Source organism: Colossoma macropomum, unplaced genomic scaffold, assembly GCF_904425465.1.
Source record: "Colossoma macropomum unplaced genomic scaffold, Colossoma_macropomum, whole genome shotgun sequence".
Lineage (NCBI taxonomy): Eukaryota > Metazoa > Chordata > Actinopteri > Characiformes > Serrasalmidae > Colossoma > Colossoma macropomum.
This window is the reverse complement of record NW_023494787.1, coordinates 25,666,230-25,692,336: the sequence shown is the minus strand read 5'-3', so window position 1 is coordinate 25,692,336 and position 26,107 is coordinate 25,666,230. Positions and strand designations below refer to the sequence as shown.

General features: G+C 39.6%; 1 protein-coding gene across 1 annotated transcript in view; it reads left to right on the top strand.

Annotated features, from left to right (window-relative positions):
* Positions 1-26,107, top strand: part of samd12 (sterile alpha motif domain containing 12) — a 104,412-nt gene that overhangs the window by 41,309 nt on the left and 36,996 nt on the right. Inside the window, exon 4 of the mRNA XM_036566643.1 lies at positions 4,983-5,123. Coding sequence (XP_036422536.1) covers positions 4,983-5,123 — 141 coding nt within the window. The remainder of the gene's footprint in view (positions 1-4,982; positions 5,124-26,107) is intronic.

Genomic DNA, 26,107 nt, shown 5'->3' with positions numbered 1-26,107 from the left:
AGTTCTGCAGTTTAAGAACACGTCATGAATCTGATGTAGACTTTTTCTTGAGACCTTTCTCCAGAACAAATTTAAGAAAAAACTTAGGAAGATGTTGGTAAATGAGGCCCATTGTTTTTCTGTTATGCTTAAATTTAAATTATGCTGTAAATTGAGCTGCTTCCATGCTGACTGGATGCAAGTTATTCACCCAGAAGTATGCACTAAATCCAGACCCCAAGTCCAGCATGGATCCAGCCGTTGCTATAGCAGTGTGATGTAGCCTCGTGTGGCATAGACGAGCAGGCTTGTGCCGGAGGAGCAGTGTCTAACTCAGCTCTACTCTTCTGTCATCTCTTCACAGTAGGTTTTAATCACAAGTTTTTAAAGAAACCAAATTTTGTTTTACTTCGGGATTGTTTTATTGAAATATGAGTTATCACTAATAAATAGTCATACATACGTGAAACTCAAGTGTTGTGATTCATTGTTGCCATTTTTATTGACAAGTAGAACCAGCAAAGCTTGCCTTTTGGATGTTTGCAGATAAAAGCAATGAATTTCCTAAAACATTCTTAAAGTGCTAATCAAGAGCAGATCTCTTTGGGCTTTTATAGACTTGTCAAAACAGTATTTAATGTTGGTTTAAAACTTTGTCCTCATACTTTTTCATAGTCTGTTTTGAAGTGTGACACTACTATTTTGCTGGTGCATTTTTGTAATTTCCAGCTTGTTCACAAACCTCAGGAAAAGAATAAATATTATAATATATAAATATTACTTATTGCTTTTAACTCTCCTCACATTTATTCCATATCACCATCCTTTTCTACAGTATTTATTGACTTCTCGCCATTTTGTGAGAGTTTAGCAGGAGAAAGCAGGGTTAACTTGCAGCTTCAGAGGCCCTGATGTCCTCACTCACTGTCTCACTCCCTCTTTGCTCTTCTGGTGGATGGAGCAGTAATTAGCAGGGCTTTTGGTTCACATGTAAAAAGGATGTGTCCCCTGGGTGGGAGGGCTGAGTTTGAGGGAGAAAGAGTCTAAACTGAGCCCATTTATCAAGGAGAGGACAAAAAATGGTGTAGGAGTACACAAGCATTAACCTTTATGTATGTTCTTGGCAGCGATTTGATATCGCCTCTTTTAGTTGAGGGGACGTCAGCATGAGCAGAGCAGAATCAGCACCTAGCGTCTGGAGGAAGCCAAGTGAAAAGAAGAATTTGAATCAAATCAATATCCTGTAGTCCAGGACACTGAAGTGTTTTAAATCATTTTCCCAGTCAATTGGACAAAAATGAGTGGATACGGGAAGAAAAAAAAATAAACAGCAATTGATACTGTTAGCCCTGTCACCTGGCTCTGTTTCCTTTGAAAAGCAGTGGAAAAGGAAGACCATTATAGTCATTCAGAAAGAGCAAAGCCAATTTTCTTCAATCACTCTGGATCACACAAACACAAGTGGTGTTTGTGCAGATGTTACGGATGGATCTCACTCAGTAGAAGTCTGTTAAGAGTCTGTCGAGCTTTTGAGTGGAAAATTATTATTTACAGATATTTAGACCCAAATTATTGTATTTTGCAGACTTCCTCATAGTCCTGGGTGGTAGTGTAGGCCCCACAGGCGCATTGGCCTTGCAGTCTTATTGCCTTTTATGGTTTGTTTCTCTTCTGTTTGACATGCAGTGCATTGTAGGGAGATTGTCGACTCGGATGAACTGTAAAGTCTTTCTGCTGGCTTATTGTATTGTGATGGTGCTCCTGCTCTGTGACCTTTGATGTTCCTTTGTGGTTCCTTTGTGGTTCTTTTTTGCCAGTCACAGCTGAGAAACATCCCTAATGTTTTTATAGAGCACTGTAGCACACATTTGAGTGGTTTCATTCCTGGGTTCCCTTGCAGCTTATTTGGTGTATGATTTGTCCAGTCCACTGTCTTTGAATTTCCTCACTTCATCTTTTCTTCCCTTTTTCTCCTGAATATCCTCGCATTTTCTCTTATCTCCCCTCTCTGTACCTCTCCTTTCCCTTTGCTCTCCCTCTCCTCTCTGCCACGCTACACAGCTCTCTGTATTAGCTGTGGTTTGACTCATCCGCTCTTGTGTCTTTGTGGGATTCTGAAGGCACTGAGTCAGAAAGAAGGCACACTGAGTTTCAGCTCCTTATTGAGCCTTTCTGGCCAACGGCTGCCAAATGAAGAGGCAGCCTGGCCCGCGTCCAGCTGACGGAGACGCCTTCCTCTGATCGCATCAACCTACACAACAACGCACGCCCATTCTCCGCTTCCAATGTAGCCTGACTAAAGACAAGACCCATCTGTGCTTTCACCGGCCAGATACACACTTCAGGCATTTGTAAATGTCAGCAAAAATTTGATATGTCCTTTGATGCATTTGTTGCTTGGCGACAGGCATGAAAACACTGCTGGTGTTGCTATGCTTGTGTTTTTTTCCCCCCGTCAATAATCTTATGAAACGATGTCCCATTTCTATCAAGCTTTACAAACAAAAAGGGGCACTCTGTATCTCCACGTTCCTCCACATTCCTTTCATTCTATCATCACACTTTCCCATGTCCACATTGTTTGACCTATGCTGACTCTATGACAAGTTCACTCTTCAAGGTCCAGATAATCGCACCCATTAAAGGCTTTCTTGTGTTTTTCCACATCATCCTCTCAATTCTGATGTCTTTATTTCCATTTCCACATTTCACTCTTTGTAGAAATGGTGGTTAGCGATTTGGAGGCCTGATTGGTTGGAGAGTTTTGAGCAGCCTTGTATACATGCAGCATGTACAGTGCTGTGCAAAAGAGATTTAATTCCTAATTAAAATGTCCATTAATACAATTTATTAACTTTTAGGAGACATTTCTGGGGAGATTAAATGTGAAATAATCCACTTGCTTAAAGACAGACAAAGTCAACGGTAGACAAGTGAAAAAACAGGAGTTTCCAAGCTGGAGATAAAAAAAAAAAGAGTGGAAGATGCAGAGAAAATAGAAAGAGTGTCACCATCAGATAAACAGTACTTAAAGCTTTCATCTTTGAGAGAGAGGAGAAAATCAGTCACCACTCTTGCTTCAGATCTCAAAACATCACAGGTGTTTCTGTTCTTCCTTCCACTGTGAGAAGACAACTCAGCACTATGAGTCTGAAAGGATGTGTAACTGTCAAACAAAGAAGCTGCTGATGCTCTCACAACATTAGGCTGTCCACCCTAGAGTCCAGACCTCAACATCATTTAATGTTTATGGGGTTACTTGGGTCATGAGAATTATGCAACCAATTTGTAAGACTGAACTTTGGTGGTGGGGAAAGCAGGTCTCCCAGAAAGGCTGGAATGGTGTAAAGCGCGCTGCTACTGAACTCTTGAGTAGAGGGGAGAAATATTCTCTGGAGAGGTTAATCACGTTTCATTATCTGGCACTCTGATGGACAAATCAGGGTTTGGCAGATGCCAGGAGACCGCTGCCGACCAGAATGCGTAGTACCAGCAGTTTGGTGGTGGAAGGATAATGATCTGGGATTGTTTTTCAGGGTTTGGGCTCAACCCTTTAGTTCCAGTGAAGGGTAATGTTACAGCACACAAAAACATAATAGACAATTATATACTTCCAACTTTATGGCAACAGTTTAGGGAAAGCCCTGTCCTGTTCCAGCATGACTGTGTTCCTGTGAACCAAATGAGGTCTGTAAAGACCTGGTTTGACAAGTTTAGTGTGGAGGGACTCCGGTGGCCTGCACAGGGCCGTGACCTCAACCCTACTGAAAACCTTTGGGATGAATTTGAACATCGATTGCAAGCAAGGCCTTCTTATCCAACATCAGTGCTTGACCTCACAAATGCTTTTATGACTCAACAAATTCAGGGCACAAATTCAGACACACTAAAAATCTTTTGGAAAACCATCCCAGAATAGTGGAGGCACAATGGGGGGCAACTCCATATTAATGTCCATGGTTTTGGAATGGGATATTCAACTAGTTTGTATAGGTTTGATGGTCAGATGTCCACATACTTTTGCCCATATGTTTATGATGCTGAGAAATAAATCATTTTTACTGAATAGCCATTTTGATGTGAAATGAAATAAATGAGGAGTAGTCTCTGACTTCTGCACAGTACTTGTGACATGCTTTGAATGCCTGACATGGTATTGGGGATGGAGGTAATAGAGCCTGGGAGAACTGGCTGAGCACGAACAGAAAGAATGAGAGAGAGTGCTCTCTTCACTCGTATCATCAAACAAGAAAAGAGGAGTGCATGTTTTGTTTGATGGCTGAGTGCCACTCGTTTAACTAGCCTTTTGGTGAAGAAAGATGCTGTGTTTTTGCTTGTTTCGTGGAAGCAACCAAAACTTAAGTATTTACCCTGATGTGCTTACGACCTTTACTCATACAAAGAGATGCGCCTTAAGCCTAATGGAGATCCAGCCACGTAGTGCTTCAGCATGCAAAAATGCCAATTATCAGCTGAGGCAGTAAAATTTCATATTACTTAGATTATTCACTCTGCCCCCGGCAACTGTGTCATTAGGAAATGGGAAATGTTGAGGAAAGTGCGCAGAATAAAAAGAATGAAACGCAGTGAACTTCATCCGACCTTGACTAGTCTTTTGTCTGGAGCAGAAGTTTCCAGTCCATTTCCTTTCGCTAATTACAGTATTTATCCTTGTTATGTCCTTGTAATGTATTGTAATATGCAGTCCAGTGTTACTTTAGGGACCTATTATTACAAGCATTTAAACCAAATGCAAAACACAATTCACTGTTTGAGTTCAGTGCATGTTGCACATTTTTGTTATGTTGAAGAGTTTGTAAGTAATTAGTAGGAGGACTGTGTAAATACAAATTATTAGCATTATGATTACTGTTGCAGTTATTGAGCTGATGTGTTTCTCTCTGAAATAAAGTGGGAGCAGATAAGTTCTTATTTGTGTGTGTGTGTGTGTGTGTGTGTGTGTGTGTGTGTGTGTGTGTGTGTTTATCTGTGTCTGTGCGCAGGCCGAGCTCTGATGAGGCTGACGGACAGAAAGCTTGAGAGAATGGGGATCATGCAGGAGAGTCAGAGACAGTACATCCTTCAACAGGTCCTGCAGCTTCGTGTCAGAGAGGAGGTCCGCACCCTGCAGCTCCTCACACAAGGTACGCTCACAGATCACACATTAGTAGTATCTCAGATAGTGCTAGCCCATTCTCTTGCCATTTAGTTCTGGCTCATCCCAAGAAATCTGCCCGTTAACTGTGTTTGGGATGTATTTTCTTATTGTATATTGGGGCGCTGTGGGGACGTACTGCTCTAGCTACTGAGATGCCTTTCATTTTCTATGCTGTTGGTTGCAATAACCATAAAGGAAGCGAGGGATTAAGATTGTCAGTGAATTCTGTTACCCTCTCTCATGTATTCAGCTGCACAGTATATTCAGAATAAACTTTAGTTATTTCCAAGATTGGTCTGGCTGACCACGGTAAGCCTCCCTCATTCCCTTTTGTTGTGATCAAAACCTAATCACTGTGGTCTGTCTATAAATTAGCTAACATAAATCCTTTCATTTTACCTGACTAAAATTGACTTTTTCTTTTATAAAAGATCAGATCCCGGTGGCAGTGACCGGCTAGTAGGTTGCAGAAATTAATGACAGGTTCCGCTCTTTACTGGCATATATGCCATTTGATCTAAAATGTACCAGTGGCTCATGAAACATCATTTTCTTTTATGCCTGAGTCAAGTGCCACGTGGCATTCTACAGAATGCTTCTACAGATGTCAGATTAATTTAGCTAGGTTGCTGTTTAAGAACTTTGCATATAGTTGTATTTAAAGGTCTGAATACCACTGGTCAAAGTGCATCATTTTTGATTTACTAAGTGAAAATGAATGAACACATCCTCTACAGAGAACACACAGTAAAAAATATCTATATGCACATTTGCCTTAACATAGTGGGGGGGGGCAGGGGACCAAAACATAACTTGTTAAATGTGCCATAACCTTTGTGCATGCTGAATTTTGTTTTATTTTTTTAATATGTGAAGTTCAAATGAACAGTACTTGTGCAAGAAAAATGTGTTAGAGTAAGTCATTTTTAAAAGATGTGTACTTATTTTCACTTTGAAAATCAGTCAAACATGTAATTTGTTAGGTCTTTTACAATTAGGCCTTTAGCAACCACTGCTAGCATAGTGAACCTTAGTAAACTAGTCATCTTAAGTCTGCTAAACTGAAAGATGTTATAGCAATATAATATCATTTTACACATTTTGACTTAAATGTATATTCCTTTGATCGTTTAAATGAGATAAGGATAAAAATCAGTGACATACCCCATTTGTGATGGGCATATTCTGCTCATTGTTGGCGTATTCCACTGAAAACTGGCATGTCCACTGAAAACTGGCCAGTCAAATGCTGTTGCTCTATAAGGATCACAGCCTACTTTTTTTCACTTTGTCGAGGTTTTATTCTCTTCTGAAGTAGGGTAAGTAATCTAAGCCATCTTTCACATGTAGTTCACTTTGTTAGAAATCCAGCCCTGAAAATTGTGGCCTCAGAAGAAAAATCCTGTGACTGAAACTCAACAATAGCACACGTCATATCAGCATAATTAGGCCGTTTGAAAACCAATCCAGTAACAAGTACTAACAACTCTAAATCGTAGGGTGGTGTACCTTTTGTAATCATTAATACATATAATTTTCCCAGTTACCGCCCAATTCACACCAGTTGATTTGGCTTGTCACTTCTTTTTCTGAACATTATAATTACTCTTGCCAATATTAGAGTGTCAGGATAGTTAGAATATGCTGGGTTGGTGTGCCCTGAACTTTAAAGTACTTCAGCTGTGTAAATACAATGTGGCTGAACAGTGTATAGTCCAGTGACTCTTACAGTACTTGAACCGAAACAAGATTTGTTTTCAGACTCAGATTCCACTAACTGCAAGGAAGTGTCGTCTTTCACTTCTTTCTGTTGTGGTTATATTTATAGATGATGATGATGATGATGATGTCATAGATCCATTTGACAGTTAGCTTTACAATTTTTATTATGTGTTATTAAGACCATGTAAACTATGCAGAGATTGAGGCCATGTATTTTACCAGAACTTCTAAGGCAGGGGTGCCCAATCTTAACCGCAGAGGGCTGGTGTGGCTGTAGGTTAGACTAAGACCAGCTGCTTAGTTAAGTAGAATCAGGTGTACTTCAGCGTGTTTGGAATGAAAACATGCAGCCACACCGACCTCGCAATACTCAAGACATTTTCATGGTATAAGATATGTATCGTGATATTGTGGTTTTTTTTTATAAGGTTTTCTGAGCAACATATTGGAACAGGCAAAAAGTAGGAGTGCCATAAATTACATTAAAATAAACTTTTTGTAATTCACCACTTGGAAATCAAAACTGTTTTAAGAAGGAACAGGTTAGAAAAATTAAAAAATGTATAAAAACAATTCAATAACACAAGATAAAGGCCTAATCCAGGCCTCTAGTCAGCTGCCTTTGACTGTAAGGTATTATAAACTGATTGTTGTCATTTAATTCATTGCTTTGATTGATATATATTGGTCTAAGTATACAGACTACGCCCACAATATACTTAGAAAAGCATATTGTTGAATATTTTATATCGATAACGATAACACATCATTATATCAGCCTTATTCAGAGTTTAAGACCTTGCACTTGCTTGGGGCTTGTAACCAATTGACATATGTATGATGGACAGATGTTATATTGACCTCTTTTCTCAGAGATGCAGACTGACTACCAAGATAGTGTGCTTGGTGCGCCCATGCCTGCACCCTGACAGACATGAGGATGGACAGCACACATAGACACAGCGGGGTCCTGATTCAGCACTAGTTGACAGCATGAAGAAGGAAAGTGCAGCAAGCTCACGACAGGCTAGCTTTAGCCTCTGACAGACAGTGGAGAGGAGAGGATGGTGAAGGCCTGTTTGCTGCACACTGGGCTAGCTATAGCTTCTTTCCAGCTTGTCAGTGTTGGGAAAGTGGTCTGTTTGACTGAACTGTTAACTGTGCCTTCTGTCCAAACAAACAGTGGAAGTATAGAGCGTATTAGTGCTGGCAGAAAAGAGCAGATCTTTGCCTCACACGGTAGTGCAGCCAGCTTTTATGTTTGGCTGGAGATATTAGCATCCTTGAATGCAAAAAAGCTGGACAAACTTTGTGACAGAGATGCTAGCTCTGTTTGGCAGAAGCTACATTAGCGCTACCATTCCGTCCACACTGATGGACTAGCAGCTATTCTGGCGCTCCGGCAGCGTCATGCAGACGGACGGTAATTAACCTTTAAGGCTCATTGGGCCATGGAAGGAAAATAATTAGATCTTGGCTCCCTGAATGCCAGCAGGATGATTGGAAAGTAGTGGCTTTATCAGTTACAGTCAGCCAAGCAGTAGCAGTCACTTATTGTTCATAGCCCGTGTAGCAGACCGCTGGGCAGAAAGAACTGATTCACTGTTGTCTTTCATGTCACTTTTGTCATCATCAGAGCTGACTTAGCCTGAGGAGATCATTGAGTTTGTGCAGTCGTTGGTGCACACTAGGATGTGCTCTTGATGCGGAGTAGTCTGGAGCATGACTCAGTGCATGGAGCCTCGCTAAGAGGAGCAAGCTTTTCCCATTTTCAGCATGCTTTCGATGAAGCACATTAATCAGATTATTTTCGCACGTCTGAAGTGCTTCACTCAGCGGCTTTGCCTCTTCAGGAAAAGGGTTATGTTGGTGCTAGACAGCCTTTAAGATCTTTTTTAATGCGTGTTTACGTGAAAATGACTGAACCGAAGTCTGATTTTAACTTGACTTGAATGCTATATCTTGTGTCCAGAAGGGACAGATTCCTTTCTCTCTTTATGTAAGTTGACGCTTGTACAAGCCCATGACAGATAATGTCTTAACATCAAAAATAAATAACAAGCTGTCGACATTAATGACATGTATGGTCTTCAGACAAGCACAGCAGATGGCTTGGAATGCAGTTGTTCAATTGTTTAGCAGGCTTGTGAAAACTGCTCCTTGCTAATCATTTTGACACACATACTTCTCATTAGTGTTTTATAAAGTACCTTCAAATCTGTATCCATGACTACATCAAATAATCATCCACTTCAACACGATGAAGGCGACGTGCATCTAGATGATAAAAATAGATGTTCTCACCATTCGTTTGTTTAATGAATCCCGGCTCCAGACAGCTCAGGAAGTGGAGAATGACTAAAGCATAAACAAACAGGTTTCATAAACAGTTTATTCTTTGGCGAGTGAGTGCATATTTCTTCTACGTTCCTTCTTACTTTCCTTTTTTAATGGTTTTTCTTCTTGCATGTCTGCAGAAGCTGGAGATACAGCATACTTGGTGCTCATTTATATTTTGTATGTTAATTAACTTATTACTTATACTTTGAGGAATTCACAGAGGTCAAACCTCTGTAGTTCCCTTTCAAGCTTTCAGGTTGTCCGCCATTAATTACACGGGACAGCATTCCTCATAGCAGGCTATTAAAACTCATTAATCAAACCCATGGACACGCAGTGTGACCAGTAACCAACTGGCAGTGATGGAAAAATCTTTTTATCTGCCAAAGAGCTTCTTTTAAGGAGTGGAGGAGATACAAAACCGGTATTTTAAGATATGTATTTTACATCATCGTAAAACTTTAAACTCTTTAAAATACTTACATCACAGATGTGTAAAATGCCCATGGGGTATAAAAGGGTGCATCCACTTCTAAGATGCTTAAATGTGTTATGAGGGTTTCACAAGCTGTTTGTAGTGCATTGAATGTCTTCAGGGTCTCTTTTCTGAAGTGTGTGGATTCTGGTGTAGTGGAGTACATCACAGGGCTGTGGTGTAAGGCTGGTGTAAAGCTGGTTTTGCGGTATATTAGTGGTAGTCGTAAATGTAAAATTAGCTGTAGTTATGTCTTTTATTAGGCATGGTGCCAGGCTGTATGCATTTAAATCATTCATTTTGCCCAGCAGGTTTATAATTCAAAGCATGTGAACCATTAGTCTCACGGGGACAGTCGCAAGCTTGTGCCAAAAAAGAATACACATCTTGGGACAGTCATGAGAATACTTGGGCTGAATATGGGTGGAATGTAGACGCATCAGGATGGGAACAAACCGAGAGTGAATTTTCTAAGCCAGTCTAACTCCTTATGAAGGCGGAGCTCAAAGTAGGAGGTGATGGTGCACTTAACAGCGTCATCCGACAGATAACAAGCCTGCAAAAAGGACACTGGTTATCCATAGCAAACAACAATATTTACTTAAAAATAAATAAATATGTGTACTCACCACTGAGAAATGATGTGAATTTGTCCACAGCTAGGCCAAGCTTGGTAGGCTAAAACTTTACCATATCCTGTTGGCAAACAAGCCAAAACATCTCTTTCTCCTGAGTGAATGTCTTCAGAAGTGATTCCATTGATTTCGATTTTGTGCATCAAATACATCGTTGATAAAACTAACTCGAAGCATTTAATGAAACATTTAAAATAATGAACATGAGCTAATGACAGGGTATCACTAGCTAGCTATGTTTTGCTTGTGTTATCAATTTTACTTTGAACGTCAAAAGAGCATGAAGGATGGATTTGCCAGTGGGTTTTAGAGGGGTCACACCTTTATTTGCAGCGGATTTCGCCACCAAACAGCACCAAATGTTTAACAGGTTTTTCCCAGACGTGTATTCTCTGTACAAGATCACGTTTGGCTTCGCAAGACTAGTACAGCAGCTTAAAAGCAGTTTCTAAGCTGAAAGCTAAACTGGAGGCCTTGTAATATCTCTGCAACAATAATAAAGAGACTATTTTTAAACATCTATGATAGTATTTTATCCTTGTTGTAACAATATTAGTCATGTTTCTAACATATCTAAAGGATTTTGCATTATGGAGGCATAGTATGTGCTGTGGGGATTTGGAGTGGGCTCAGCGCTCCTTGCTCGGGGGGGTCGTGAAGGAGAAAAAAAGCCGAATGGTGTCATTATCTGCCAGAGCCTCAAGATCCACACTGGGAAATTCTCCCTCTCTCCTCCAGAAGGTCAGATTAATTTCGTTTTTTTTTAAATTGCCTTCCCTGGCGATCCCAAAAGAGACACTATCTCAGTCCTGTTTGGGAAGCTGTGATTAAGTCTTGCTGAAGAGGGAGAAAAAAAAGAAGAAAGAAAAGAATAGCCTGTCATTTAATGCCTCCATAAATTCAAGCCACATGGAGATATTACATATAATGAAGTCCTCTCTCATGCTTGTGACTCGTTTTTAATGGGAGCACAATCTGGCCGTATTAGATGAGTTTGCGCATTAGTCAGACTCTTTGACTTGCGTACTAAAGACTGGGGCTCATTATGGAGGGAGTGAACTGCACAGTTCAGAAAGTTGGCTGTGCAGTGCTTGGACTAGTTACAAAAGGCTTCAGTCTATATTGATGCTTGCCTGTTATGATACACAGCACACCACAGTAAATTAGTGTCATGTAAGGGGTTAAATGTTTTGTCCTTGAACATATGGCTGCACAAAGTTTAGCCTCACTGTCCAAAATTCCCCAGGAATTAATCAGAAATTCAAGGAGATTAGGTCATTTTTTTTTACTTTCTGTTTTAAAACATTTTTGCCTGGTGGGATGATCTGAATTTGAGTTCCATGCTTTGTGCATTTGGAAACTATGTAATGTTGTAAAATCACTGTTTAACTCCTGTGTAATTTCACTGACCGCACCCAGTTTGAGAACTATGTGATTTTGAGAGTAACCCTTTTACCTATGTGCAGAACATAAAAGAATGGCTATAGTAACACTTTACTGTAGGTCAAGTTCAAAAGGCGACATGACAATTACATAAGCTTTTTATGACAGCTGACATAAACCTACATAAACATTTATAAAGGCTGGTTCCAATAAGCGTCAGTTGTCATAAAGGCTGCTTTTGTCAGCTTCACTGTCAAGTTGATATAACGCTATAATGTCAAGTGACAGGTTTTTCCTGATATTAGGTCATGTCATAACACTTTCTGGGATGAAATGACCTCGCGTTATGACAATTGACTTTGTAGCTCACTGTATTTTTGGTATGTCAAGCACATTATGGTGATTGTTACACAATTTGACAGGAAACTGTAACGAGGAGTTCTGTATATTTTCTCTCACCCTTATGTAAAGTATCATATTAATACTTATAATATATTAATGAAGTCCTGATAGGACTTCATTAAGATGAAAAACAGTGTTTGTGCCACTTCAACCTGGTAATGTGAACATAGCCTATTACACTTTGGCCCCTAAGACAGAGAGTTTGGGCTTTATCTGTTGAATGTAACATTTTGGGAAAAAATAAAACTTAAAATATGGTCTGTGCAAAAGTTACAGCGCATTTTATATTTTATCTTTTTTTTCCCCAGTACGTTAAACTCAGCAACTAAATAGAATTTGTGCTCTGGAATTAGCATACAATGTCATATTTAAGTATGTTCTCTGTAGAGAAAATGTCAATTTATTTTCATTTAAAAAATCAACAAAGCATAGAATTTAACCAGGTGTATTCAAACTTTTGCCTACAGCTGTACATTAATGCAACACATTTGGACTATTCTGAGATACATAAGACAAAAATAATTAATATTTAAAATTCATCATATCACAGAAGCAGTTTACACTGTGAAAGTTAGCCTTGTAGTATTCTGTAGTAGCAGTAGAATTTGTACAGCAAAGTTGACAGTTAGGGGACCGTTTTGAGTGCAGAAAGGGTAATCATAGGCGTATGTTATAGACTAGGTAGAAGGCAGGCGAAGGTCAAAACCAGAAAATTACAGGATACTCGGAAACAGGAATGGGAAAACATAGGAATTAGGAACTAACAGGAAGAACTAGACTACAGTAACACAGAAAACATGGCTCAAAATCAGAGGGAATAAACCACACGCAAGACTTTGCAGAGACTAAACAAAACCGGGGTACTTATATTTACACAGAGTTAGACACAGGTGGTGAGTGAAACAGAGATGAGAGGGAAGGTGCTAGGGCAGAGCAAAGCCACGTCAAGGATACCAGGACAGAAAAACTTTGATGGAAAATAGTATAAAGATTTCATTGGTGATTGATAGTATAGAGAGCTGCTTTAAATCCTGTAGAGATCTCATGCTGCCTTGTAGTGACTGCAGTCATACATCTATATGTGAGTACCATCAGAAATATTTCCTTACTGCCTCCACCACCCACCTGAGACTAAAATACCCCTGACACGAAGAGGTGAGAGCTCCCCATTTCCATCTCCACTTTAAGCCGCATGTTCTTTAGCGGCGATGCTGGTCTAATCTTAGTTCTGCAGGTTTGTGCTTTTCCCTCTCTGCAGTATGGCACACTGTGGGCGCTGAATGCCAAGGTCAGAAAGAGGCCCATCTCAGCCTCATTCATCCAGAGACAAGCAAGGAAAGTGAGAATGCAACACAGTCATGTGCGTTTGTGGGTTTAGATATAGGTGTTTGTTGGGGGAGGGTGGAGGCTATTTTTGTACATTTTCAGGATAAAAATGTCCTGTCGTGTAGGAAAACCGGAGAAAGGCAAGGTAGTCTACAACGTCAGGCCCAACAAATTGATAAAAAGTGATAAAGTGCTTGTTACAAAAGCTTAAGGTTCTTTTTTAAACCAGAAAGTAATTTCTTTTTGTTTACTGAGGTTAAGATTAGGGTTAGGTTTAGGTCTAGTCTTAGAAAATACTTAGTACGTGCAGATACTTACCTATGTATTGTATATAGCATCTACTTTTAAATATAGGTCCTGCCTTCTGGCCAATGACCACTTGGATAGGCTCCAGCAGCCCCCATAGCTTAGATAATGTATGTTTGTGTGTGTATTACATGTGGGAATTACATTTTTTTTTTCATTTATTTTTTTTATTATTATTATTATTATTATTATTACACATAGGTAGTTACATATATTGTACTATGCAAAAGTTAGACACCATATCTATCTATCTATCTATCTATATATATATATATATATATATATATATATATATATATATATGTGTGTGTGTGTACACACACGTACACACATACACATATAAATATGCGTGGATGGGGGTGTGTATGTACATGCATGTAGACCTCTCTTAGTGGATGGGTGGGTGGGTGTGTGTGAGTGAGTGAGTGAGGAGAGAAGCGGGGCTCTCAAGGACAGTGGAAGCAGGAGCAGTGAGGCATGAGCAACATGTGCAGGCACTTAATGAAGCTCCGTCTTTAAGCCTGCTGGAGAGGGGGATAACACCAAGGCAGGATGGGTTTGCACAAAGAGAATGAGACACATAAATGCACACACACACATGCACACATGCACACACTATATACACTGCCTGTCAAAAGTTGGGGGGCACCTTTCCTTCATTTAAAATTTGAATTTTCTTGCTGTTACTTTCCAACCAAAGGAAAAAACTTGCAAAGGCTTCATTAATATAAAACGGCTGATCACTAATACTTATATTTTGCAACGCTCAGCTTCATGTTTATCAAAGTGTCTTTCTTGCTGTGAAGAGCAGATTTTGCAAAAGTTCTGAGTTTTCTTTTCAAAGCACATATTGAAAATGTTTCACCTCAAAGGTGGTTTAGACATCTACATTGTTTCAGTGCAGATGAGCGCTGATGTCATCATCATCTTTTATGTGTTAACTTATTGCAAAGGAAAACACAATCATTGGTATTCAAAACATTTTGAGAAACTGTGTGTCCCTAAAAATCACAGCTCATTTATTGTATTTTATTTTATTTTATTTTACTTTTTCCTAGGTGGGGGTGGTGAGGGGGGGCGTATAAAGCATGATTTATATTTTTCCCCAGCAGCTGGTGACGTAAACAAAAATCAGAAGATGTTTTAGAGGCAGGCAAAAGTAACTAAACTTGGAAAGTTGTCTTTAAATGGAATGGTTTGATAAGCTGTGCTGAATGCGACCAGGGACATGAACTAAAAAAAAGGAAAAAATGCTCAGTTTTGATGTCAAGTTAAGAGATTTTGCGTTTCAAAGAATCATTCAACAGTACCTCGTCTGTCATCTGGGTGATGGATGTTAGTGTAAAAAAATAACTGGATTGTGAGGGATCAGTCTGAAGGTGGCAGCTGAACTACATGGAGTTTGACATGTTAGAAGCAATTATTATTGATTGTAATAACATTTAATGAAGTATTTTCTCATTTGTAGACCGAAAGACAATTCTTGGGCTATTTTCAGGTGTAAATATCCAGAAGATAAGTAATGTGTTTGTACTGTATGTAATTCATTACTGTATAAAAAGTTCCTCTAGTCATATTTGTGTATTCAGTGTATGTTTAAAAGATCATTTTGAATTGTACAAAGAAAAAAAAATTGAATTGTATCATGAAATTTGAGATTTTGTGATGCACTGAATCCTTTCCTCATGAATCCTAATTGAATCGAATCATTGTGAGGTCAAAGATGCACATACTTGGTATAAATACATATTTCATCAAGCTGTAATGAATGCAGTGCAGAGATAAACATTACTGAGGAATAGACAGGGCCTGTGTACAGTGGAAATGGGGCTGGAGTGTACAGCAGGTCAGTGAAAGTGAGCGGAGCGTCGGGTCAGTAAGAGTTCACAATGAAGTGCCTGGAGGCTCGAGTTTCACAGTGAGGAGCCTCGTTCATCAGCTTACACAGAGAAGCAAAGTCCATTAAAAAGACATCGGCCCGGTTCCGCACTGTCTGCCCCTTGTCTCCAGCGTAAAACCACCAGGCTCTGGGACCACCAGACGCCAGGACACACACACAGTGCTCATACACTCACACTGAGCTGTACCCGCTCGCACACACTTGCACAACCGCTCACGCTGAGCCACGTATGCCTCCCATTGCCATGCATTCAGATACCCAGTACTGGGCTATGAACCTCACTAACAGAATCAATAGTGTGGGCATTAAAGGAGGGCTGGGCAGTTCATATCACTCCTCCACTCCACTGAGGCTTGTTAATAAGATATTTGCAAGCTTTCTTCCTCTCTGGGTTGGGTCACTGAGTGGGCCTAGGCTCCATGAGGCTGTACCTTTTAAACTGATACTGATTTAGATGCTAGGAGTAGCATAAAGAGACAGAGGGTGTGCAGTTTAGAGATGCACAAATGTGAGAAGACAGAATAAAGGGTGTCTGAAGGGAGAGAGCATGTAAAAGAATATTTAAAAAGTAAGGATTATGAAGGGGCATGATGCATGAAATGTACAGTAAAGTAAAATTGGGGAGAGTTTATTATAGTTATCATATGTTTTTATGGAATGATGCCACTTTTGGTTTTCTAAAGAAGCTGTGAATGGATGGTTCTTTGAATGGGATGTAAGAGTGTCAATAGCCTTTTTAAAGTTTAAAGACTCTCAACATAATGTGAAAGTTCAATACAAGGCCTGTGCTGGTAACAGAATCCTTTTATTCTGGTAATAGCATGGAAAATAAATGCGGTAAATGGTTGTGTGCTTTTTTTTTTTCTTTGCTTTTTCTTTTAATTTTTATTTACGCAAAGCATTTACACAATTGTTTCTGGTAATTTTGTAACCGCCCCTAACACTGAGGTGAAGGCAGAAGAAAACAGTGATAGCAGGTCAAGTGGTCTTTATTGTCATATACACACACACACACACCCACACACACACACACACACACACACACACGCACGCGTATGAAATGAAACACGGGCCAAATTCCCTCAGTCATCCATCTTTATAACATTGTTGAGCTGCACAAGTCAGGAAATGAGTCAATAACTAAGAAGCTTAAAACCAGTGGAGATGTTAAGAATCTGCTGGGAACAGGACATATTTCCATCCTGACCCCACGCACATTGAGGAGGATGGTTCACAGTGGACAAAGAATCTCCAAAGATCATCACAGATGGGGAATAGCAGGCATTAGTTAGGTCTTGGGGTTACAACGTCTCCCAAACTACAATCAAACATCACCTATATAACCACAAGGTGTTTGGGGTTGCTAAAAGAAAGCCTCTGCTATCAAGGACCAACAGATTTAAGCACCTACAGTTTGCCAAACTGGAACTTTCAGTGGGAGCATGTTCTATGGTCAGATGAGACCAAAATAGAGGTTTTTGGCAATAAGCACCAGAGGTGAGTTTGGCCAGGACACAAAGATAGCCATGCAAAAAAGTACCCCATCCCCACTGTGAAGTACGGTGGGAGATCTGTGATGTTCTCAGGCTGTTTTTCTCCCAAATGCCCTTGACTATTTATTCAGATACATGGTATCAGAGGTAAATAAAATCAAATCCTGGCCGCCTCAGCCTGGAAGCTTAAACTGGGCCATAGCTTGGATCTTCCAGCACGACAGTGATCCAAAGCGCGCCTCAAAATCAACACAGAAATGGTTTACTGACCACAAAATTAAGATTTTCTTTTGGCCACCCCAATCCCTTGACCTAAACCCCATAGAAAACCTGTGGGATGAGCTGAAGAAGAGAGTCCACGGTGTGGACCCCAGAATCTGAAGGTTCTGGAGATGTTCTGTATGGAGGAATGATCTCAGATCCCGTGCTATGTGTTCTCCAGTCTCATTAAGCGTAGGAGAAGACTAAGAGCTGTTATCTTTGCAAAGGGAGGCTGCAGAAAGTATTAAATGAAGGGGTGCCAATAATTGGATGTGAAATACACACATTTGAGAAAATTATTAATGTCCTGACAAGATTTAGTTTTTTTTCTCCAATAATTGCACATCAAAAAAAGTTTTGTTAATATTTTGAATGCAGGATCAAATGGATAAACAAAGAGTTTTTTTTACAGCCTGCTTTGCTTGTTTACCAGGGGTGCCAATATTTGTGGAGGGCACTGTGTATATATGTTGGGGGGTATCAGTGCATTAAGTTGAAGAACATAACAATAGCGCAGTTCAGTAAAATTTGTGGTTGTAGTATATTGTCATCTGTAATTTGATCACAACACTGTGGTTTATCTACTAAGAAAGAAGCAGAGCTGTGAATGTCATAGAAACTTTACCATCCAAGGCCGTTTTGTCTGTGGCCACTCCGTTTGCCTTTTTGGCCAAGGCTGTTTTGTCTGATGTCTGAAACCTGATGCTAAGGTCTGAGGATGTCTGGAAATGTTCACCATACCGCAGATGGCTTTTTATTCAGGAAGGATATCTTCGAGCGCATTCAACTGCTCAATATCCATGTTTCTAGAATAATCTCATCTATGTTAGGTATAGTAAATGGAGTATTATTGTAGGAAGTCACATCACCAACATGTTTAAAAGTTCTGTTACTCTCACCTGTTGGAAAACAAGTGGGTTTGCATAAAATTATTAGTAGGGATGCAAGGTTTTTTTAAACTGGCAGCAAGTGAGTTTTTGCTATCATGTGGAAATTTTACCCATGACCGTCCACAGGCCTATTCAATACCAATTTTTTCCTAGAACCCTCTGTCCAAGCCAAGAACCATGTAAGAACTTTTATTTTTAAGAATACAATGGCTTATATTGACTCTGATTGATGTGCTGTAATTATAAAAATCCATCATCTCTATTCTTTGGTTCTTTAGTGCACCATCATGGAACAACCACTTTTGGCTCTATGAAGAAGCTGTCAGTGGATGATTCTTCTAAGAATCATTTTGTAAATGAGATGTGTAAGCATGAACAACCTTTCCAACAATTTAAAGTACCTCCACTTAATCTAAAGCCTTACTTTTTAATAACATGTTTTTCCTAGAACTTTTACATCCAACACAAGAACATCTCAGGAGCCTTCATTTTTAAGACAGTGCTAATGGCTGCACATGGATCTCTGTGCTGTTTTTGTGTAAATACTGCCTCAGTTTACTCTTCCATGGAGTACATCACGTTCACTGTCCATTCAGCTGTGTATTTTCAGTCTGTTAGAGGACGCTCTCAAAGTCCAGCTGCTGAGGTCACTTGGCTTTAGTTCATAGCTCTCAAGCGTCATTGAGTGTTCGGTTTTGCAACTGGTGGAGTTGCTGACCTTGACGGGGCCATGGGGTCTCAGCTGTGCTGAAAAATACACTGTGTCAAGCTGCGCATGAGCCAAGTGCAGCACCTGATGACCCTGTTGCGTCAAACTGATTGGTGCTTTTGAGTTTGTGACTTCTTAAACCTTTTTTTTTTCAGCAAACTGGCCCATTATGATGCATTTTCTTCACGGAATCACACAGGTTTTCAACAAACAAGCCTAATTTTTCCCCTCTCGCTTGTGCTAGCCTGATTGTGGCTTTTCAGTGCACTATTGAGTATGGTTCTTCCTGCTGTGACAGCATGCACACACAAATGTGTGTGTGTGTGTGGTCGCTCTCTCTCTGACACACTGTGTTTCCTTTGCTTTCTCTCTCTCTCTCTCTCTCTCTCTCTCTGTTCCCCTCTCTCATTTTCTTCTTTTCTAAAGAGATCCCACAGCATTTTCAAACACTAATCAACAATCCAACAATCCATCATTAGACATAATTGGTGCTATTGCACATTTCATGTTTAATTGCCTGCCCGAATGTCCCTTTTCCCTATCTCTGTGGGTGAGCTGGATGAGAAGTGATTATTGTCTGCAGTTTTCAGTTTGCGCAAAGCAGAGAGGACGGACCCAAACACCTGTGAATGAACAGACGAAGGGTAACTTTCTTTGTGCTGTTGTGTGTTTTAATCTCTGTAGTCATTTTCTGCATAGAAGAGTGACTGTAATTATAGAAGATTGGACTTGATTAAGACAGACAGTACTGTTAGTGCATGCGCACAGGCCTTAAGATATAGAGATGATGGACTGTCAAAATTTGCAGCATGTCTGTGGATTCACACGAAGCCCATGATTATCAGTCAAAGTCCAGTTAATGAGCCACTGTCATATTGTAGTCTTCAGAATAAACCTTGTATTTCCAAAATGGTAATTCTACACGAGAAAGAAAAGACATTCTTACCTTTTTTTTGCTTTATATTTATAATTTTCTTATGACAAGAGAAAGAAAGAAGTCAGCATATGAATAACCAAAAATTAAATGAATTAAATAACTTTTTTTAATTATTTATTATTTAAATTAAATAAAATTACAGCTCATGGTCACATATTCTCCTGGTATTCAGAGTCAATATCTAAAGTATAGAAAACGATTTATCAGGACCACAGGATTATCTCATTTTGTGAACAGTGTTGCTTTGCAAGGGGCTACGTAACTGTGTCTGTTAAATATGTATGGGGAGGTTCGGGTTATGTGTTTTATAAAAGTATCTCTTTGGAGCCTTAAAGTAAGTCTTTCCAATTTGTGCAAATTTCATTTGTAATTTCCAGACAGAGATATTATTGGATCTGTAGCCACTTTTGAGTAAGAGCTTTTCTGCAGACCACCAATACTAATTTTTGTAAATATTTGTTTTTAACTTGCACCGGTTTTGGCATCTGTACGAAGTAGAGAACAAAGTATGTATCGCGAACGTTTGTTCTCAGGATATCCTTCATTATTGATTGTACTTTCTTCCAAATTGGCTGGATAATTGGACATGCCTAAAAAATATGAACATGGTTAGCCATTGTTGCTCCACAAAGTCTCGAATAGCACCCTGTTCTTATGGATGGATTCAATTCACTTTACTATTTACAAATCCAATTCCAAAAAAGGTTGGACAATATGTGAAATTCTACTAAAAACAGAAAGCAATGATTAGTGAATTCTGCTTGACCTGTATTAAATTAAAAACAGTACCAAAACACTTTTTTTTTGTTTTGTTTTGTTTTACCTTACGAACTTTATTGTTTTTATAAATATAAGCTCATTCCAAATTTCATTCCAAAAAAAGTTGGGACAGGAGCACCATTGTGTTACATCACCTTTCCTTTTAACAGCATTTAATAATGGTTTGGGTCTGAAGACTCTCTCTTTCTCAAGTTTTGAAAGTGAATTTTTTTGCCATTGTTCTGTTATACAGGTCTTCAACTGTGTAGTCGCACAGAGCCTTTGTTGTGATATTATTAGTTTATTAAGACACGTTTTCAGTGGGAGACAGTTCTGGACTGCAGGCAGGCCAGGCAACCCACACTCTCTGATTATGCATGCTGTTGTGACACATGCTGAATGTTTCTTGGTGTTGTCATGTTGAAATAAGCATGGACATCGCTGAAAAAGATGTCTTCTAGAAGGCAGCTTATGTTGCTTCAAAACATGTCCAGCGTTAATGCTGCTTTCACAGATATGCCCCAGAGAAAAAAAATATTCTAAATGAGATCTCCTCTTGATTTCAGGTACTTCTCCTAGGCATGGTTAAGTCCAGTTTGAAATCAGAGTGAGACTTAAGCCATTTTCTCCTGTTTCTGAAATTTGGCTTTTTGGCTCAGGGAACACCACATCCATTATTTTCATAAACAATCTGAAAGGTCGATATGAAAACAATTAATCTTTCAGCCCTGTTCTCTGTCTTTCTCTGTCTAAGTGTAGCATTGTAGACATCTATAAAAATCCTGCTTGTCAAGGTCATAAATATCCATTAGATGTGCTCAACTTTTAATGTATACAATGAAATTTTGGTCTATTCCTTTCTATTCCATTTTTCCTATTTCCATTTTGTCATGAAATGTTCATACAATTTAAAGGGCAGCTGTAAGAAAAAATGCACAGTGATATCAGGATCATATCGGTTTCAGCAGATAACTGCTCAAAAATATATTGGCATCAGACAGATGTTTAGATTTGATGACATACATTTGTATGCGAAATTTACGGCACAATTTCTTTTTATTTGTTCGTTTTAACATATTGGGGAAAAATAAGACATTAAATGTGGCGTAATGTGTGTAAATGTCACATTTTAAGTTTAATTTTTTTCTAGCATATTAAAATCAGCAAATAAACAGTTATTGTGCATTAAAATATGCAAAAGTGTGTTCTCTGTAGAGGATGTGTTAACGTATTTTCACATGAAAAATCAATTGACCAGTGGTAACCAAACTTTTGCATATGACTACATACATTGTACTTCAGAAGATCAGAATGTTTAGGTGATGCTGGGCTACTAAAATCTCTGCATTTTATTCGATTTTTCTGCATTTTTAACCCATTAGAAATAAATGTGATATATACCCATAATGGTAGTCCAGGTAGATGTAGTCCCAATCTCTCACAGGTATGTATATCACAGGTATCAGATATCAGCGTCATCCCACAATTCCCATATCGATATATGCCTAAAAATTGTAATTACAACATTTTGATCTAACAGCAACAGTATACAGTAAAGACAGCCAGAGAATGCAGCTTGGTACAGCTTCATTTGCCCTGGAGTGATTATATGGCATTTTGGCTGGAATAGCCCTACTGAAAGATGCCTTTAGCCACAGTAGGTACCCTTGCCAATTTCTGAGCTATGTCACATAGCCAATATTTTCTTGGCTTGTTTTATTCTTCTTTCACATTCACCTCCTTTCCCACTGCAGAAGTGGTTGTAATTGTTCCGGTGCTTGCATAATGGAGACAGCTGACGATGCCAAGATCTCATTGACTTAAGTTCTGGGTGGTGAATTTCAGAGTCACCGAACCTGGAGTGCTTATTCATCATGGAGAGCCATTTGGTTTCTAGTGGTTTCAGAGCTTGATAGTGATCAGATAATAAATATTTACAGACAAAAAGATGCCCGAAGTGTTGCAGATGAGTCACCGAAGCTCTTTAATTCATACTGTATTGGTGTGTGTGTTGTGTGTATGTGTGCGCATGCATCAGGGTTGCCGTTGGCTTACTTTGCCCTCCATTAAAGATTTACAGTCTTCACAGCGATAGTTATTAAACCCCTGGGTCATCTTTAGGATGCTAACTTTCAGTTTGATTGTAACATTTGGGGGAGATTAAAGCTAGTTCATTGAAAGGTCTCTTAGCTATTCCGGCTGATTGATCTTCCCCAAGCCTTTGATACGGCAAACAGAAGAATGTCTCTCAGGACCTGTGCCGACCCACCCCCCACCCCTTGACATGCACACCCACTTTACTGCTTGTCACTTTGCCCCCTGTATGTAATTGCCCCTTCTAATTGTTCACATTAGTCTTACACCTTTTTAGATAGTCATCTGATGCTGAAATGCCCATTATGGTATAAGCCGTTCCGCCTCAGACGTGTGTGCTTTGAATCTTCTTTTCCTGTGTGCACTCTTGCTTTGTATGGCAGACAGGAAAAGAATCACTGTTAAAGAGTCCACATTATATAAAAATGGATTTTCTTTGCATTTTCAAAACAAAACTTTAACATTCTTTATAAGAGTCAATGACATGACATGATCACTATTCAAATTGATGAAAATTTGTGACATTGACCAAGTTCAGGTTTTTGTACAAAAAGGTCAGATTTTCTACTGGTCAGTCTTTCTACTATTTAAACACAGAAAACTCTCAGGTGGGTTCAACTTACTGATCACAAACTTATGGAGTCCATGTCAGCTCAGGTGCTGTTATTAAAGCAAAAGGGAACATATCGAATACTAAGATATTCTGAAATTCTGTCAAACACGTAAAGATTCTGCTTTCCACTCAAATTGTTATGCTGCTGTTATCATTTGTAATGAAAATGTTGTATTAAAGGAATGCAAAATAGAAGCATTTTCACCAGTAGTGTCTTAGAGTAATTTAGTCACATAAAATTCTAAATAAAATGATTTTATTTGTGAAACCTATACCATCAGAACATGTTGCTGCTTCAAAAGTATTCAGCTGATTTTTTTCAAATGCCAAGTGGCAACTAACAACAAAGCACCTTCATTCGGACATGCTTTTAAGAAAGAGTGAGCAGTGTATTGCATCATAAAGAAGTCCCTAAGTGACCTTAATGGTGCAATGCAAAGGTCAGTAGGCCATTCATAAATATTTAAAAAATTGTCATGTTTGGGTCATGGTTGGGGGCGGCACGGTGGCGTGGTAGGTGGCGCTGTCGCCTCACAGCAAGAAGGGCCTGGGTTCAATTCCCCAGCCGGGTGATCAGGGTCCTTTCTGTGTGGAGTTTGCATGTTCTTCCCATGTCTGCGTGGGTTTCCTCCGGGTTCTCCGGTTTCCTCCCGCAGTCCAAAGACATGCAGTCAGGCCAATTGGACATGCTAAATTGTCCCTAGGTGTGAGTGAATGTCTGGGTCTGTCTGTCTGCCCTGTGATGGACTAGTGACCTCTCCAGGGTGTATCCTGCCTTCCGCCCGATGACAGCTGGGATAGGCTTCAGCACCCCCCGTGACCCAGAAGGCTAAGCGGCTTAGAAGATGTGTGTGTGTGTGTGTATGGGTCATGGTTGGGCTTCAGGTGGTTTGACCCCAGGAAAACCATGAAAATGTGTTATTACTATAATAGTCTTTGTTAAAAAAGGAAAGTATAACATTGAGTTCAAGAATAAAAGTCTATACAGGTGTCCAAGTACAAAGACTAGACAAAAATGAACATCATATGAGCATCACCTTCATATACAACTTTTAAATGATCACTTTGAAAGTCTTGTTATTGTCATTGACCCATAAACACTGCTAAACTATCGAAATATACCATTCCCTCCATAATCCCTAAATGGAGAAGTTTCAAAAACAGCACATATTCCATTCACCACATACTATCATAAGCGATAACAACAGGTTGAAAATAATAATGACGTGTTGGAAAATAGTAATGTTTTTGTACATAAAACACACTTCAAGGGGAAAGAATAAAAACAGAAAATGTAGAACACGAGTCCTTTAATGGAATGAGATGTTGCAGTTCTTCTGGAGAGGAAGAGATGAGGAGCAGAAGGAATGATGCAGCAGTCACCTGCTCCAACACAGGCCAGACGGTTGAGCCCAGATGGTGCTGCTCCGTGGCCAATGGCATCCAAATAAGCCCCTGATTGATGGCTCGTTATCCAACCCTGGGGCACGGTCAGCAGATGACCTCAATGGCTTGGCCTGAGTCTATGTAGTGGCTCCTTTTATTACATGTGATGTGATTTGTTATCTCATTTGCAGGAACTTGTTGGGGGCAGCCATGTTGGATGTGCGCTGCGCTGCAGCATTTGCTTTATGAGGCTAGTTAATCTCAGCAGTTGTTAAGCAGTCATGTTCCTGAAAGAGCAGCATGGCAGTTTGTCTGGGAGACTGTGGAGGAGAGCTATTGTGCCCTGATGAGCTGTCACTGGGTCACGTGTCAGCCTGTCACGAATGAATCAGGAGTTTGATTTTACTGTCAGTGGAGTGCACTGTGCCACTGGCTCATTCTGCTGGGAAAGTGACTGTAAAATGGAATGATATTGCACAGTAGTGGGTTATAATCATTGCATGGTGTTATTTACAGTTTTGTATTAAGTTTGTCATTCTGGCAGTGTGTCTAGTTTGCCACAGAATCTTAATTTCAGTTTTTGTATTCACTTCAAGAGCTGTTTTCTGTGGTGATGTTTGATATGCTGCTTTGCATATTGCTACAGCATACTTGTTTTGGTTCTTTAGTGCAACGTTACCTACTAAGTCACAATTTAATTCATGATACTAAGTTCATGATTCTGTATTTTCACAATACTTTAAAATGTTAATTTTATATGGAGTTGAGTTAAAGATGCTGTTGTGGATGAAGAAGGTGTTAGTGTGGCTTAAGTTGAAGCTACTGGTGTTTGTTGAGGTAAAGGGCCTGTTATGGGTAAAGTTAAATCTGTTGGTGCGGGTTGAACATGTTGAAGTGGGTTAAGTTGAAGCTACGGGTGTGTGTTGAGTTAAAGGGCCTGTTATGGGTAAAGTTGAAGCTGCTAGAATGGGTTGAACATGCTGGAGTGGGTTAGGTTTAAGGTGCTGCATTGGGCTAAGTTGAAGCTACTGTTTTGTGTTGAGAGTGCTGGTGTAGGTTGAGTTCAATGTGGTAATATGGTTTACTTAGGATGTGTTAGTGTGGGTTAAGCTAAATGTGTTAGTGAGGGTTAAGTTGAATGTGTTGGTGTGGGTTAAGCTGACAATTTTTGGTGATCAGATGATGCAATTACCTAGAATGGCTTCTTGTTCGGTGAGATTCTTGGGCCGTCTTGCATGCACTGTTCTTTTGAGGTCTAACCACAGATTTTCAGTGTTGTGTAGGTCAGGGGACTGTGAGGGCCATGGCAAAACCTTCAGCTTTCGCTCATGAGGTAGTT